A 17,716-nucleotide genomic window follows, 5' to 3' on the forward strand; every position below is an offset into this window, starting at 1 on the left:
AAGTCAGCTATATCAGGAAAAGATAGGTTGGCCTTAAAAAAACTGAAGTACCAATGCCTAACCAAGAACCAAGAAAAAGGTGAATATCTAAATGGAAAGTGAAGAAAAAAATGCAGGAACACCCTATACATGGATGATATTTATATGTACCATGTGGCATGAATCGGGACAGGGTAATACCAAGGTGATGTTCTATTTTGAAGGAGGAAGAGGAGGAAAACCTTTTTTTATGGTTACTCTCTTGTTGAATGAGGATATAGACATGTTACTTGTAATTTCATGAGATTGTTTCTCCACTTCATGTAGATTTCTCTAGTGTGACAGGACTTTTTTCTTTTTTTTTTTTTTCTTTACCATTGGGTATTTTTCTAAAAGTATCTGAAATGTTTAGGAGCACAAATTACATCTGAAATTCAGTAGAAGGTAGCCTCTGACTGTTAAATGTTTAATCAAAATCATACCAAAATTTACTGTAAGAATTTTCTCAAGATTGAAATTGCAAGAAAAGTGCAATGGTTCATAATATAATTTGTAAAAGTTATGTGATCATTAAGAGCTGTCTAATGTTCACTTTTAATCTTTGGTTGCACCATTTAAGATCAGCTCTGCTGAGTTCTACCATCTCAAAGACAAATGCAGAAATACCTCAAGTTTTGACTGCTACTGTTTGCAAAGTGTTATCGATTCTGAAATCTTTCAAATACATGTTCAAATTTATTCAAATAAAGCTTTTATCTGTCTCTTTCTTCCAAGTCATTTAACCTACCCAGCACTTTACAGTTAATTATGCATTCTCAGGCAGAAAGAGTGGAGAAAAAAAATTTAAAGACAGTTATTTCTATGTATTGTTTTTCATTGCAGTGCTGAAAATTGCAAACATTGTCAAGGTACAAAATTAGCTAATGCATAGAATGCATTTTGTAGTGGACTTCACCTATTAAATTTAGTAGGCTTCCTTAAAATTCAGAGCATAGAAATAGGTTGTATGCCTTTGGATTCTTGTAGAAAATATTTTGAAATGTCATTTAGGAATTCCTCTTTCTCTTGTTCCAATTAAAATAAATAAATAAATAAATAAATAAATAAACAAACATGACAGCAGGATAAATCTCTTTTATATTTGTGGGATTTGGCCAACCCATTTTCAGTGGTTTGTGAGGACAGGACAAGAGGAAATGGCCACAAAATGGATCACAGGAAGTTCCGCACCAACATGAAATTGAACTTCTTCACAGAAAGGGTGATGGTGCACTGGGACAGGTTGCCCCAGGAGGTTGTGGAGTCTCCTTCTCTGGAGATATTTAAGGCCTGTCTGGATGCCTACCTGGGCAACCTGCTCTAGGGAACCTGCTTTGGCAGGAGGGTTGGACCCGATGATCTCTTGAGGTCCCTTCCATCCCCTACAATTCTGTGATTATGTGATTCTGTGATCTTGAACTAGACACCTGACCAAACAAAATAAAAGCTGAATTAGGCAAATCCCACTTATTACATAAAAATCCATCCCAATTAAAAAAAAAAAAAAAAAAAAAAGAATAATAAATAAATGAAATAGGAGGTACAACAAACAGACTTTTTATGTATTACATTTTCATAAATATTCAAAAGTATTTGGGCTGTACCAGGAAGAATGGGATGGAATCACAGATATGTAAGTACCTCAAATTAGGTAGGCTTTCTGAAGACGGTGATGTTTAGCAGCTGAATACTTGTCTCTGTTCTGTGAATTAAATCTTTAAAAGGAGCTATTCTTGTCAATTAAAGAGAGTGGACTTTGGTGTAATAATATAGTAATTTCCACATAGCTCCATTCATTGATACTTAGAGATGTTGTTCTCAGTAAAACATGAGTTTATTTCAGCATGTGAGGTGTAGCGAATCATTTTAAATTCACCTATGGAATATTATCTCAAAATCTGTATCTGCTGTGAGTAACTGATTTGTCAGGAAAACAAAAAACAAAAAACAAAAAACAACAAAAAAAAAACTTGAAAGTTTCCTTTCATCTTTTTCATGTTTTCCATCTCAATTTTCCCTCTGCTTTTGCTTTTTTTTACAATGTCTCCTTTCTCTTTCATTCTGTTTTTTATCACGTTGACAATTCCAGAAAGCCTTACGTATACTGTCAATCACATGCCATCCTGCCCAAGAACATATGCCCTTGAAAATCACATGGGATAGCTCATTTTTATCCATCTTTTCAAAGGAAATTTAATTTAACAGTCATTTTGAATAGCATAAAACCCTGACTTCTGGCATCTTCCCTTTAAATGATAGCACCAGATTCTCTTTCTGTCAAAACACTGGATCTCTCCGTAGAAAGAATTCCACCCTTACAAGATTGGTGTGGTAATAAGCATGTAGTAAGCAGTACACCTTAATAAACTGAGCCCTCAAGAGACCGGATTATCTGTGTTTCATCAGAAGAGGGCTATGATTATTTGAACCATATGTATCTTCCAAAACTCAAGGATTTTAGAAACTGGTTCTTTCACTTGTTAACACTTAAGATATTAAACATAATGTAAAACTTTTTATGCAAGCATAATGTAAAAATGACATTTCTTTCCATAGAAATGCTTTCTTCCATAGAAATGCCTTGGATGAAGTGAATAATGTGCTCAAATTCTATTTCATGGATGCTTCTGTCATCCTTAGACTGAAGTAATTTTGTATTAAAAATAACTGATTTATATTTCTGCTGGAAAGTATTTATAGGCAAACATATTTCTGAGGCTTTCTGTCATGAATTTTATATTTAGAAATACACATATATATAATGATAATAATAACAATTATTATTGCGTACAACATTATCACTTCTTATCACCAGTTCTCAAAATGTTTTATTAAAGAAATAAGGATCATAAGGATTTGAAATCACTAGAGAATTTTAGGCAGTCACACCATACTGGTTTAATATTGCTCATAAGAGTAGATGCCTATTCTACTTTGGACTGAGATCTGGGGCAATGTAATAACAACAATGATATTATGTCATTTTGCATAAGCAAGAAATATAAGAAATATGGTTTAACATTTTCTATCACAACCACATTTTAAAAATGTATTGATAGAGAACATTTTAGGATTGTACTTACATTTTCTGAGAAAAAGAAAAAAAAATCACACTGGAAAGCTAAACAATTCATTTTGATAATAACATTCCTGGCAATAGGAATATGTCATTATGAATATAGAAAGTTTATTTGAATGCTTCCCAAAATTTGCTATTTATCATCAAAATGAATAAAAAATAAATGATCCATCAGTGTGTAAGCAATATCGAATTATGTGGAACTAAGTACAGAATCAGTATAGTAAACTTAATTTAAAATACCTGAAAACAGATGCTGAGTGCCAGTTTGTTGAAAGCATGTTGTGAATGCATTAAAGCAATTATCCTTTGAGCACCATTTAAATATTGGATTTATCACTTTTTGGGATAATGTCATGACTGTTTCTCAAGTTCAGATAAAATACAGGAGGAAAGCCATTATTAATATGCAGTTTCACAAATACTTCATGAGTGTGGTTACCTAGCTTAAAGTTAATGAATTTAACTGGGGAAATGGTGGTTGAGCTCTGGATTAAGCCTTATATCTGAAGCCATAGTAGCTCATGTAAATCAAAAGTAATATCCAGAATTTTTTAGGGTCACATATTTAATGGAAGGCAAATAACACTTCAACCTACAGTATCAGGTTTGTACTGTCACGTACTGTAACTGTTAACAATTGATTTACAAAGTTTTCTTTTAAGACAATGTCAATTGCCCCTAGTTTCTAGGTAGGTTTGATTACTTATGAAAAATATCCAGATTTTATTATATTGCATTGAATTTCTTTTTAAGAATTAGTAACAATAACTTAACTATCAGAGGTTTTTTTTGTTTGTTTGTTTGTTTTTTGTTTTTTTTTTTGGGGGGGGGGGGATTAGAATGTGCTTTGCTTAAAATTGCCATAAATCTATCTTGTATGAGGATTATATGTGTTCATTTTTGATTTGATATACGGTTCCATTGTAGAAGTTTCCAACAAGAACCAAAAACATGAAATACCATCTAAGCATAATTTTTGTTTTTTAGTATATCAATATATGTTTTGTAGCATATCAATACTATGTGCCTTGGTAGATTTATAGTGGTCATATTTCTGTTTAGTAACTAAAAACAGACCAGTTATAGTGGTACTAACTGAACATAATATTTTGCTACTAGGGAAGAAAAACTAAGTATTTGCTAGACGTGATAGAAGAAAACATAATAAAATGAAACGGAAATATCAAGAATCAGGACATGAGCTAATATGATTAGCTGTGTTAAAGGATTTCAAACTCCACTGAAATTTTTCTGCCATAAACTAAGTAGAAGTAGAAGAAACAAAAATATACACTATGATTTATAAAATGTTCTAGTTATAGATTTTTCCAACAGCCTTAAAGAGAGAAAAGAGACTATACTGTGTACAAATTGAAAATCTTTTCATCTTCTATACCATACCTTTCAATTTCAGAAAATTTTGCCTCTGTAATTTAAACAATGTCACAGACAAAGTTCTTCTAAGGAGGGTGCCTACTTTTCACTATAATTAAACTTCATCATTAGAACCACATATTCCTAGGAATTGTCTAGAAAAGCACCAAAGAAACAACATTTTTCGGGGACTTTGTTGCACCAGCTCACTTTGTGAAGCCAATTACATTCTCCAAATATAGCTAGATAGCCAAACTCACCTGCTGTTAGGAGCAGAGGTTGAATCATGTGAGAGTATTTATGAACTAATGGGTTTTTACTTGTCATTACTAGACTTTGTTTTCTGTCTCTTACCCTGCCAAGTTTCTGAGGCATCTGCCTGCCAGCCACAGAGATAAAACCTCAAGCAGTGAAAGTTCATACTTCAGTCTGGCTCACAGACTTTTAAGTTTACCTCCTACTGATTCTAGTTCCCTAAATGGCACTAAAGTATCTCAAGATCCAGGTATTAATAGTACAATGGCAACTTTCACCATCACTACTATGTTTTTGAATTAGCTTGTTGTTTGCATTTAATTTTGCCTTTAAAATTGTATTTAGATTTTTTTTGCTCACAAACCTCATGTAGCCACATTAACTTCGGCTGTTTTTGGACGTTTTACACTGCTTGCTTTTCTGTAGCTCGACTGTTTCAGTCGCTTACTTGTTCACCTGAGGTAGTCCATCTGTCCTGACTCTGTAATTATTTTTGCAGCAACTTAGATGACTGATGACTATGAGAGCAGGAAAGTAAAATTGCTAATGCATTAGCTCATATTCAGCAGCATAATTTTGGGGTGAGCTTTCATCTCTACTATTTTTTTCCCAGGGAAGAAAATTTCTGCCTCCTGTTACCAATTTTAGTGGAATATTGCCATTTAGAGGTCTTAACCTTGTCAGAAAGATCCAGCCACTTGTAAGATTATATTTTTGTCCTTATGATGGATGAATCTTTAGAGTACCATTGAATATTAACCTGCGTTAAAGTACTGGTGGTTTAAAACTGAAGGACACTTGCACAGACTGATATTATCATTAACCTATAAGCTGTGTTACAGATGTTTCAGGTTGTTTCCATATGCCTCCTATTTGTTTTTCTTCCCTTTTCTTTCTGTCTTTGTTAGGTACAAGCAGATTTTGGTTTTCACTTGTCCTATAATAGCAAACAGTTGAATTAAATACCATTATATAAGGTTCATCAAACCCTTACAAAATATTTTCCATTGGAATATTTATACTCCAAGACTATGCTGATAACTGGAAACATTAAATGTCCTCCAGGTGTTCACAGTACCTCTATTTTATATCTGTGACCTTTTACATTATTGATGGGGACAGAAGGCAAACCCAATTGTTACCTCTTCCTGTAAAGCAGCACTGAGATGTGCACCTTACTATTCAACATGTTCAAAGTGCTAGACTCGTGTGTCAGTGCCCTGCATCTGGAAAACATCTTTGTCAGAAGAATGTTCTGCAGAATTAAGTAGTGTGGGAGGTGAGACTACATCTCTGTAGAATTTGAAAGGGGAATCAAAGACTTTGATGGAATATGAGGGCAAAAAAAGGGCAAAGGCAATAGACTTGTGCTGTTGTGGTGATGTAATGCTATGGAAAACAGAGCAGAGTAACAGAAACTTTTTCACTCCCTGGGAACATAGAAGATAATGCTGAAATGATATTTATTTACATCCAAGGTCTAAAGCTATACATTCCTCACTATGTTTTTTAATTTCTGAGAAACTGGACAACTCACTATAGTCTGGCTACTGTGAAGCACTAACAATTTTTCTGCATTTAATGTCTTAAGCATATTTTAGAAGTTAGAAAGAATTAGGGTTGGAACTACATGATTTTTAAGGTCCCTTCCAACCCAATCCATTCTATGATTAAAATATACAGAAACAAAACAAAACAAACAAAGAAACAAACAAAAAAACCTACAGATATTATGAATATAACTAGCATTGTTTGACAAATAACTAATAGAATCCTTCTTGTCAAAGGGATGAAGTATGAATATGTTCACTGAATTATATTTGTTATAAGAAAAAGTATAGTAAATAAAATCTGTCTGAATATTTGCCAACAAGCACTGTCAGAAAGACAACAAACCTGCAGGTTTATTCTCAGCATTTAAAGCAGGAAGAAACTAGATTTGTTCTACAAGGATGTTGTAGTACTTTTATGAGACATAATCTACCAGCCCAGATTTGCTTTAAGGCCTTCACTTTAAGTATAGTGAATATGAATATGTAAATATTGAAGCAGTAATTTTTTTGTTAACTAAAAGATCACTCATATTATAATGGTGTGTTTTTTATTTATTGTGTAGAGCTTTTAAGTTAAAATAGTAAAACTGTACTATCACTAATATCATTTTCTCAAATTTGGGTATCGTTACACTGGGGCAACTTGTTCGTCAACTGTTAGGAAAAGGAATGGCCTTTTCTCTTTTGTCCTTTGTTTTGAGCATTAACAATGCACTCTCCCTCAAAAATTATTATTTTTTTAATCTATCTTGTTTTATATTTTTTCACAGAAAACCTTTATAGAAAAGTGTTGGGTTTTTTTTTTTTGCTTGTTTTTTTTTTTTTTTTTCCACAGAAATCTGTAGAAACTCAGCAAAGGGTTTCACTTATCTGAAATCTTTACCCATTCCGATGTGAGAGAAGGTGAGAGTTTCTTGTCCATGTGCTAGAACAGTTACTGTACTTTATTCACTAACTCTTTAATATTAAATGCATAGACTATTTTGAGCACTAGGGCCAGCATATCTTTCCCAGAAAAGCAATTTAAGTACTAAATTAGTGTCATGCTCTTGCTTGTTCACTCTGCCTGAACCTGAAAATTTTGTTACACTGTTTCAACGGGAAATGGAGAAAGCATCCATCCTTCCCTACCAATCTAGTAGCTAATAGCTTGTGATTAGTTCTCTTTATGGAAAGAGGAAGATCTGTGTTTTGATGCATTTAGAAAAGGAAATTGAACTCATGTCTGCTATTTCTCAGGTGACCAATTAAACAAGAGAATATATATATATTTAATATTAAGCAGTGCTATATTTTCTCTGTCCAGAATTTCAAATAAAATCACAGTTGCACCTGATCTTGTAAGGGTTTTAGATGTGTTCAGTGTAATTGCAGATATTAAATCCTAGGATTAGTTAGAAGAACTATGTATTTTTGGCTTGTGTTCAAGTTTAAGTATGAGTTGGAAACTGAATTATTCAATTTAAGGATGTGGGTATAGCCAGAAGAACAACTCTTGACACCTTGAGGAGTCTGTAGTCACAAGGTAACCCTTGCAAGTGTAAGCTCAGTAGTAATTTACATGAAACCATATATGAACAAGATTCAATTGTTTAGAAGTGACAGGCATCTAGTGCCATTTTAGACTCCCTGGGATATCCCTCCCATTTGTTAGTGTTAGGTCAGAGGTTGGACTAGATGATCTTGGAGGTTTCTTCCAACCTAGATGATTCTGTGATTCTGTGATTCTGTGAAAATTAGTCATGATAAATCTTTTCGAAGTAAGAGAAATTTGAATTCAAATATAGAATTCAGATCTCACTGGTTTGGAACACCCTTTCCTCGGAGAACTCAGGACATGTTTTTAATAGTGATGTGAATTTTGTTGGGTCCTTATGAAGTTGCTATTCTTAGCTTAAAGATGCAAATCAATTTCTGAAAACTGCAGATTGGCATATATGCTATCCCATATATTGGTGCCAGAGTGTTACACCAATGAAAGAACTTTCTTTGACACATGAAATTTCTCTTCCTTTCTCTTCAAGTACTTTCTCTCACACAGAAGACCAGATGAGGGTCCATTTTTAATTATTTTTTTTTTCCCTTAGCTCTGGGACAATCCCACCTCTTCCATCACCAGCTGCTGGGACACATCTAAACTGGGGAAGTTATGTTTAAGGACAGCTGTGAGAATAAAACTAAAAGGAACTTAGTGACTTTTACCAAGAGTTACTTTTGTTTCTTCAAAATGAAACAATTCACCATTATATAGATATAGGAATAAAGTTCTTTCCCTCAGTCCCAGCTCTGCTGTTTCTAAAACAGTCCTAGGGCATTGTCTGTAATGACTTCTTTTGAGACTTCCCAACAACAAAATGATTCTTAGCCTCTCCAACATGCTGTGAGCCAAACTGCTCTGCACCACCTGCTTGAGAGTGCAGAAAGACCTCCAGTGCTTGCCTCTTCCTTCCTTCCTGAGGCCTGATTCCAAGTTTCTGCAACATTACACAGGGAGAATTTTACTTTCTCTAAGTGACTTTAGTCTGGATCATACCTAAGCCTCAGATCCACTTAACTGGTCAACATGTTTCTTGACAAAATCAGTAATCACTTGGAAAATTATGAATATGTATCTTACAGAGTTTATACTGTTATTGAATTTAGTGCCAACACTTTCCATGAAGTGAACACAGTGCTGGGTTTAAAACAAGCAACAGCATCTTCTCCCTCCTCTACCCCCTTTCCCACCTTCACCCTTCCCCCGCCTCCCTGCAAAAAATAAAAATAAAAAGCAATACCACAGAAACAGAACAACATTATGCATACAATAAAAACCTGAAGTTTTATATGTCTGAGGGAAGGGCAAGGAGATAATTTCCAGTAATTTTTCAATTTTCACCAGTTCATTCCTATTTCCACGTTTCCGTTAATGTCTTCAGCAGTGTGTTTTTTTTTTGTTTTGTTTTGTTTTTTAAAATATTCAGGAGAAAACTTCTTTCCCCAATCCCCACCTCATGATATATTGTGCACAAAGATTATGTTGTAAAGATTCACATACAAGTCTTCTGGAAAGCTGGCTCATTTTGAAAATTGTTCCCAGGTGTTTTTTGTCTCTTTCTTATTCAAAGATTATACAATTAACACTTTAATGTCCCACAGCTTCTTGTCTAGTTCCCTAGGAGAATATGAAAATGAAGCCATGAAGCTAAGCTGTATGGTATTTATCATGTGTACTCTGATTTTATTTCAGAGCTCTGGGATTTAAACAGGACATCAGTCTTTCATAGCCCATTTGGATATCTTGGCCTTCATATAATGCTGCTGGATGAGTATCAAGAGAGACTGTTTGTGGGAGGAAGAGACCTCTTGTATTCCCTCAGTTTGGACCGAGTCAATGACAACTATCGAGAGGTGGAGTAAACAGATATATTTATCACTTGGTTTGATAATGTGTAGCACAAAACATCACAGTCTGCATGAGTGGAAATGAGATAATGGAGTTCTTGTAGATATTAACATTTTGAGTATGATCTTTAATGTCATGTTTATCTGTAAAAAAAAAAAAATATACACTATCATTTCTTTTCCAGTGAAAATGAATCTTAATGACACCTCTTCGTGAAAAGATCTGGGGGTCACAGTTATTTTTCAGTCTCGTTTTTTTCAGCATGTTTACTAAAATTTAGAGCATTGTACAGAACATTGTGTATACCTAATTTCTGTATCTCTGCTATATAATTAAGGCTTAATTGCTCCCTGTTATTAGTATGGAATTTTTCTACAGCACCAGGAAAACAAACAAACAAACAAATAAACGAAAACATAGCTTATAAGAGAACACATAAACTATGCAAAAGCAACATAAATCCTGCAATTAATTTCTACCCCTCCTTAGAAAATGCTTCACTTGCTCAAAGTCAGTGCTTGTAAGTACTGACTGAAAGTATCATTTGAAGTCTACTTTGTGGTCTGTGGAAGGAGAAAGGGGAGTCAAGTCACAATGTTTCAGATTCTTTTGTTTCTTTCCCTTCTTGTAAGTGAACAGCATATTCTCATACCAACATCCTGGTCCACTTCCTTATCTCTGAGGGTAATTAGCATGTTCTGTTATTGTGAATAGATATGTTTTATCCTTTTTGTAAACAGTTTGGGAAAGCTAATCTTAAATATAGGGAAATAGAGATACTCAGGGAGGCCATTTGGATATTTATATTTATATATATAGAAAATAATTTTTTAACTCCTCAGAGGTACTATTACGTACTGAGCTTTGCTCCTCCACAGTCAGATATGAGTTAACTCCTTTTCTATTTGACAAAACTTATTAATATCCTGTGACAAGATATTATAGCTCAGGGATTTAAAGACATTTATGAAGCAGTTGTTTCTATAAAATAAGCTTTTCTTCCCCTCTCTTATTCCCTATTCAGCAGTAAATCTTTATGAAGAAAGATGACAGGATAGAACATTTATAGCTTCTGTCCAATCACCATTGTTCCATCTAGACACACTCTGAATGTTTTTCTCTTTTTTGTTGTTTTAAAATGGAGGATCAGCCATTTACTCTGAAACTGTACGCTGTCTTGAGACCTTTGTTCAGAGTATGACAAATTAATGGAAGCTCTTCTTGCCTACATGCCTGCATTTATGATGTGCAAAAGATGAGACACTGGAATAAATGGAGCTTGACCTAACATGTTTTGAAACTTGACCTCACTGGGACTTATCTCCCTTGAATACAAATGTCACAATCCTTTTCCCTTTTCCCAGTGTTCACTCAGTGCAGATCTCATTCAGTGATAGCTAGGGAAAACTTGATTGTCCTACAGCACTATCAGCAAATTTGTTCTAGCAAGTAGCTTATGCGTTTTAATCCTTTGCCACCCCATCTTCCACAATTTGGAAGATAAGTATGCTCTCTAAAAACAAAAATAAAACCCACTCCCAGCCAGATATGTATCCCTTCTGCTATAAAATGACCCTGTAATTCCTCAGGCAATCAGTTCTAGCAAGAATGTCAGGAGTACCCCAAAGAAAAACAACAAAATGCTGAGTGGACACAAAATGCTTGTGTTTTGTGACCTATTGGCTGTCAAAGTACTCCAGCATTTCTAATGAACTCAGCCTGTGATGTATATGAGAATATGTATATTAGACAAACACAGAGTATCACTTCTCCACTGGTTATATTCTATTTCCTTGGTCTACTTTGTATTTTTATTCTTTGCATCTTTCCTTGCATATGGTACACAGAGATTTTCTTTCTTAGTGTTTAGTACATCCTAACATAAGTTTTTGTAACAGAGCTAATCATCTGTTTTGGTTTCTAACATTAATGCCCTAACAATATCAGTGGCAAGAATGATGGAGGTCAAAATGAAATGTGGATATAAGTATTTACGGAGAATTAAAGCAAGAAAACTACGTGAAACCATGTGTAAAGCCAAACCTTCAGAGGTACCCTCCATGTGACCTTTGCTTTCCCTAGAGATTTCATTTCCTTTCATATCACCTTTGGAATCAAAATTTGCACATATTTGGGATTTGATCCAAAGACTTTAAGGCTTGTAATGAGCTAACACACTGATAGAGAATTTTATTTGATATCTGTTGCCAAATTTATTTTTAAAAAGCATTACAGTTAATTATAGTTGTTGCCAGAGCAGATCTTTGTTGACAGAAAACTTGAACCAATGCTGGTAGTTCAGTGATCTGACAGCTTATAGAGGAGTACAACCACTGGTTTGAGAGCAACCAAGGAGGACAACCTCTTTTCCTCTCCTGTAGAAGTGAAATTAAATTGTACTTCTTATTTGTCCAGAAACTCTTTTCAGATATTCATTCTCTGCAGTTTCTGCTTCAAAGTGCTCAGGAAGGGCTTGCTATGAAGAAAAGCCTTCATAAGTAAAGAGGCTTGTACAGGCAGGTTTCAATGTGGTGTTTCTGGTCCATTGTGAGATAACTCCAGGTTAGGATTTATGTTGGTGTTGTAATACATAATAAAGCCCTGACAATATATCCTGTGTTTCTTACCTCTGATGAAACTAGCTGTATTTCTGCTCTAGAGCTGGCTAAACACAAGCCCGTTTTCTTGCATTTTCTTTGAATGTCATATAGAAACATATGCAAATTGAAGTAAGAAGCACATAAGTTTGATTATCCACTAGAATTATTTTGCAAGAGGTAAGGTGTGCATGTATTTGTTGATACATACACATAGTATCTCCCAGACATAATAAGCTATTTTTGCAAAATTTGCATTTCAGTTAAACACAAGTTATGTGTTAGTTAAGCAGTATGTATTGACTCAAAACAAGAACTGGAGTTGCTTAATCGCTCTGTCATATACCACATTTCAGACTAGCTCACACAATAGTACATTTTGGCCTGAAGTACTATGAAGCTAATGTAATTTCTTGAAATTATTTTTCATTAAACATGACATCCTGTATCTTTTGTTTTGTTTTGTTTGTTTTTTTGTTTTTTGTTTTTCTTTTTCCTGAGAGAAGTGACTGAGTATTGAAGTTGTTTGGAGATTCTAATTAGGATTCCAGATGCAATTGAAGTTTTTTTCCCTAACCGAATTTGCTCAGTAACAATCATTTCTATTGCCCTATATTCCCTATAATTCTTTTTTTTTTTTTTTTTTTTTTTTACCTCTACAAAGAGCATGTTTAAGGATAGCTTTTTCCTGTTTTTTCAACAAAGAATTCTTTTCAATAAAGAATTATATCAATCAGGTATCAAGGATAATAATATTGTGGTTTAAGATGAGAAAACATCACTAAACATGAAATTTAAAAGCTTACTTCACAGTAATCTGCAGTCATGACAACTCTTGAATAATTATGTCAAAAAAAAAAAAAAAAAAAAGGTCAAGCTTGTAGCCCTGTGAAATGTATGTTGGTGTGATGTTATTCCAGTCTAGATGCACAGGAAAATTTCTCAACAGTATGTATTGACAGCTTGCCAAAAGATTTTAATCCTGGCAAAGAATCAATTCAAAGCTAAAGCTAGTAGTTTTCATAACTCTAAAGCATAAACATAAGGAAGAATTACATGTGGCAGGTTAAAGGCTACCATTACAGTTGATTAATATCTGGATATCCATGCAGTCCAGAAAAATCTTATTTATCCTGGTTAACGGAAAATGCACTAATTGCACAAATATACTTAAGTACAGTAAGTACACCTTGATAAAGTGTTATTACATTAGGCCATTTACTACATTTACTACATTTCTTTTCAAATGATCATAGAGAGACCAAACAGCTTTTATCAGTTGTGTAAACCAAGCTAAAAAATTCTTGTGAAGATTTCATGATTAAAAGGAATGATAATAATAATAACAAAAAAAAAAAAACTTTTTTTGTGTTTTTCAACACTTTTTTTTTTTTTTTTACTATGCATATTTTTGTGTACTACGATCAGACTTAGTATGGACATAAATTTGAATTTTGAAGAATGTTATGAATCTGATAATCTGACGTGTAGAGTCTCTCTAGGTCTAAGTATAAAAGAATCTTGAAGAGATCAACACCTTAATGCTTGTTTAGATTAAGACTCATAAGCTTTGTAAGAAATTACTTCAGGCAACTAACATGAGTTTGCCTTAAATGTTGGTAGCTGACTATGAAAATACAAGACAGATTCCCACAGCTCTGCATAACTGATGGAAAAGGTACATAGATGACTGCATTTCTCCTTCTGACAGGCACTTTTGCTATGACAAGCTATGATAAGTATCCTAATAGGTAATACACATATGTCTGAGACAACAACAAAAGCAGGGTTTCACTTGAAGGATTTGTATGGGAGTCAGTTTTAAAAAGCAGATCCACAACAGCAATGGTAGATACGGTACAGCTACTGTTGCTCATTAACCTTTTGATAAGAACAATCACTCCATCTCTGCAAAACGGTTGTGCACACATCCTCCACTTCTCATCACGGTATGCTAAGGACCAAATCCTTTCTGCTTATTCTGCATCTACTTTTCAACCTTTCAGATAAAGGGGTAATATTGACCTCTTTTTTTTTTTTCTCTCTCTCTCTTTTTTTTTTTTTAGTCTCTCTCTTAATCTTGTTTATGTATTTTAATCACTATTTTAGTCACTATCTCTTAAGTGGAGAATGTGTACCTGAAATATTTTGAATAGCACTGGGACTAAGTACAAAAACAATCACCTACACACATTATATTTGATAATATGTTACAGAGTCAACTGTTCATTCATGATGTGGTTTCTCAGTTTCTGCATTCCCAACATCCCCTTGCATCACTTATGGGATAAATAAATAAATAAATATTTTAGCCTACCAGTAAGAGCACGTCTCTGTGGTCTAAACTTTTAGACTCAGGAGATCCTAGAGCTCACATCTCCTAACTTCTAGGCCTTTGGGTTAAGAACAGGCTGTTCCCTACTCCATCGTCTGCTAATGAGCAAATTAAATAGTAAATGACCTTGACTTCTGAGCTTTATGCTGAATAAACCAGGAATGACGACTGAATGAGTGCCTTCACAGGATGTCAACAGAGTTCATGTACCTCCACAGAGTACCTAACAGCAATACAGATCCTAAGCATGAGTTAGTTCTGATCATATATAAGTGATTATGAGACTATCTGACCAAAAACAAAAGTTCTGATTAATTTTAGATTCCTTGCAAGATTTAAATGGTGTCTGAACATAAGTGGTTTTATTCAGGCCCTGAGACCTAAGCACATGCAAGCTGTTGAAGTTCACTAGAATAACATTTGATCTTTTGTTATAAAATGGTTTCGTCCATGTCCTTATTTATAAATAAAGACCTCTAGATCTGGTGATAAGTGGACTACTGAGAGCAGCCCTGTGGAGGACTTGAGGTGTTGGCTAAAAAAAACTGAATATGAGCTGGCAATGTGTGCTTGCTGTCCAGAAAGCTGACTGTATCCTGGGCTGCATCAAAAGCAGTGTGACCAGCAGATTCAAGGAGGTGATTTCCCCTTCAACTCTGGTCCTGTGAGACCCCACCTGGAGCACTGCATTCACCTCTGGGACCCCAGCACAAGAAGGACTGGGGTCCCAGTATATTAGAACTGGGGTCCAGTATATTAGAACAAGTGGACCCCAATATACTGGGGTCCAGTATATTAGAACAAGTTCAGAGGAGGGCCATGAGGATGATTGGAGGGCTGGAGCACCTCTCTTAAGAAGAAAAGATGGAAAAGTTGGGGTTGTTCAACCTGTAGAAGAGAAGGCTCCAGGGAGTCTTTATAGCAGCCTTCCAGTACCTAAAGTGGGCTACATAAAAGCTGGAAAGGGACTCTTTGTCAGTGAGTGTAGTGATAGGACAGGAGGAATTGTTTTAAACTGAAAGAGAGTAAATTTAGGGTAGATATAAGGAAGACATTCTTCACTATAGAACACATTGGCCAAGAACAGTTAAAATTGTTGCCTCATCCCTGGAAGTGTTCAAGGCCAGGCTGAACGGGCCTCCCTGCCCACGGCGGAGGGGGGGAGGGTGGAACTGGATTGTCTTGAAGGTCCCTTCCAACCCAAGCCATTCTATGATTCTATGAATTCAAGCTTTTTTTTTTGGAAAACTACAGGATTTATAACTTATTCTAAATACTTGGATTTTTTGGGGGTTAAAATAATTTCAAGAAAATGAAGTAAATATAATAATTAAAAATAAATAAATAATAGAAGATTGATTTAATTTTAAAATGCTTTCCAGATAGAATAATAATTTATTTCTAGACTGTTGACAAAAATATCTTAATGATGACATCCATTTTTTCATACTTATTTGTTTTCAGCCAAGCCTGTTACCACTGAAGTGAACATGATTTTGTTTTCACTTTTAAAAATTCTAAGAAATAAAGTAACTATTCCAGTCTGCTCAGTCAATGTTTAACATTGTTTTCATCCAAATAAATCATGCATTTGGAATGAAAATTAATTTTTTTATGGTAGGTAACAGAAAAATGATCCTATTTGTATAATTTGGCTTCACTTCCAGTAATTGACTGTGGAGAGCTGATCCTACTCCCATGAGGTTGATTGCTGACCCTCATTAACTTCACTGTAAGCCTTTTTTTTTTTTTTCCTAAGTGCCACTTAAAGCAGGAAACCAGTAGTTCAAAATTAATACTCTAAGGGAAATTGTTGGAAGTCACTGACAATTTAGCAGGGACATTTCTACTCAATTTATATAAAATGTCCAATGCATTAACTTCTTTTAAATCTGTTTACTAGTATAAATTTTGCTGAGTTACCCTATGCAAAACCGTTACAACAAAAATATGTCACCATCTTGTACACTTTTATAGATATTTTTAGCTAAATTATTTGGCTTGAAATCTGTTCAAAATGTAACAGACACTTGATTAAATGTTATACCATGCAATAAAATAGTCTCACATGAAAGTGGAAAAGCTGTTCAGACTACCAATTGAATGATTTCTTTGTTTTTCTTCAGATTCACTGGCCTAGTACACCTCTTCAGGCAGAAGAGTGCATAATTAAAGGAAGAGATGCTGTAAGTATCATTTATTACAAATCAAATATACTTTAATTATACTCATTGCTGACCCAAAACAAGGATTTAAGCATCCCTAAATTTCAGATAAATCAAAGCATAGATATAATTCTAAGTGTTGCAGCTTAAAAATATGTAACCACTATAAATACACTAAATTATTAGTTTAATTGCTTTTCAAAGCAGCTCATAAACAAGCAATGAACGCTTGGTCATCTGAACTTTCTCCTAATTCTTTCTCTGGTGATAGCAAAGAAGGTACCTTAGTAATTCCTTTTCCCATTTCTATTTCCCTTTCTTTTTATACACATAGAATATCTCCTCTGTTAAAACCTTTTCACATTCCAATTCATTTCTAAAATTCAATTCTCTAGAAGCTTTCAAAAAGCAGCTAAATTATTATTAGTAATTATAAGATATATTCAAAATCATTTTGCCTTGTAGATTTTCTGGCATACTAATATAAATATTTTATTTTAACGAACCTAGAAGCTGTTCTGTTCTTGTGTTTCAGTGCTTTGACTTTAATCAGTTCCCAGGAAAAGGCATGAAAGCTCACTGACATACAGTGGCTGATATCTTTGGCATGACAGGATGAAAGTTCTTTTGGACGGGAACTCTCTATAATTTTGCAGTGCACCAAGCTCATTATCTGCACTTCATAAATACACAGCAAATACAACACCTAACAAATCTCACAGCTGTGAGAGCTCACACTGTACCAAAGGATTTGAAAATGATGATAATTTTACAGCAACAGTGATAGGAACACAGAACAAGGAAGGGCACATACAGTGTTTTCCCACAAAACACAGCAATCAGGCAGCCTTGATGATACCACCATATATTCACTGTGAAGCCTAGGAAGCAATAAAGATTTCAGTTGAGGTACAAGCATGAGAAATGTCCACATTAAGCGAATGGATGAATC

The 17,716-nt window shown here is 34.4% G+C and overlaps 1 protein-coding gene across 2 annotated transcripts in view; it reads left to right on the forward strand.

Annotated features, from left to right (window-relative positions):
• SEMA3E (semaphorin 3E) overlaps positions 1-17,716 on the forward strand; it is a 141,675-nt gene that overhangs the window by 59,234 nt on the left and 64,725 nt on the right. For both annotated transcript variants that reach the window (XM_035339722.1, XM_035339713.1), the window contains exons 2-3: positions 9,512-9,672; positions 16,726-16,785. In XM_035339722.1, coding sequence (XP_035195613.1) covers positions 9,512-9,672; positions 16,726-16,785 — 221 coding nt within the window. The remainder of the gene's footprint in view (positions 1-9,511; positions 9,673-16,725; positions 16,786-17,716) is intronic.

Source organism: Oxyura jamaicensis, chromosome 1, assembly GCF_011077185.1.
Source record: "Oxyura jamaicensis isolate SHBP4307 breed ruddy duck chromosome 1, BPBGC_Ojam_1.0, whole genome shotgun sequence".
Lineage (NCBI taxonomy): Eukaryota > Metazoa > Chordata > Aves > Anseriformes > Anatidae > Oxyura > Oxyura jamaicensis.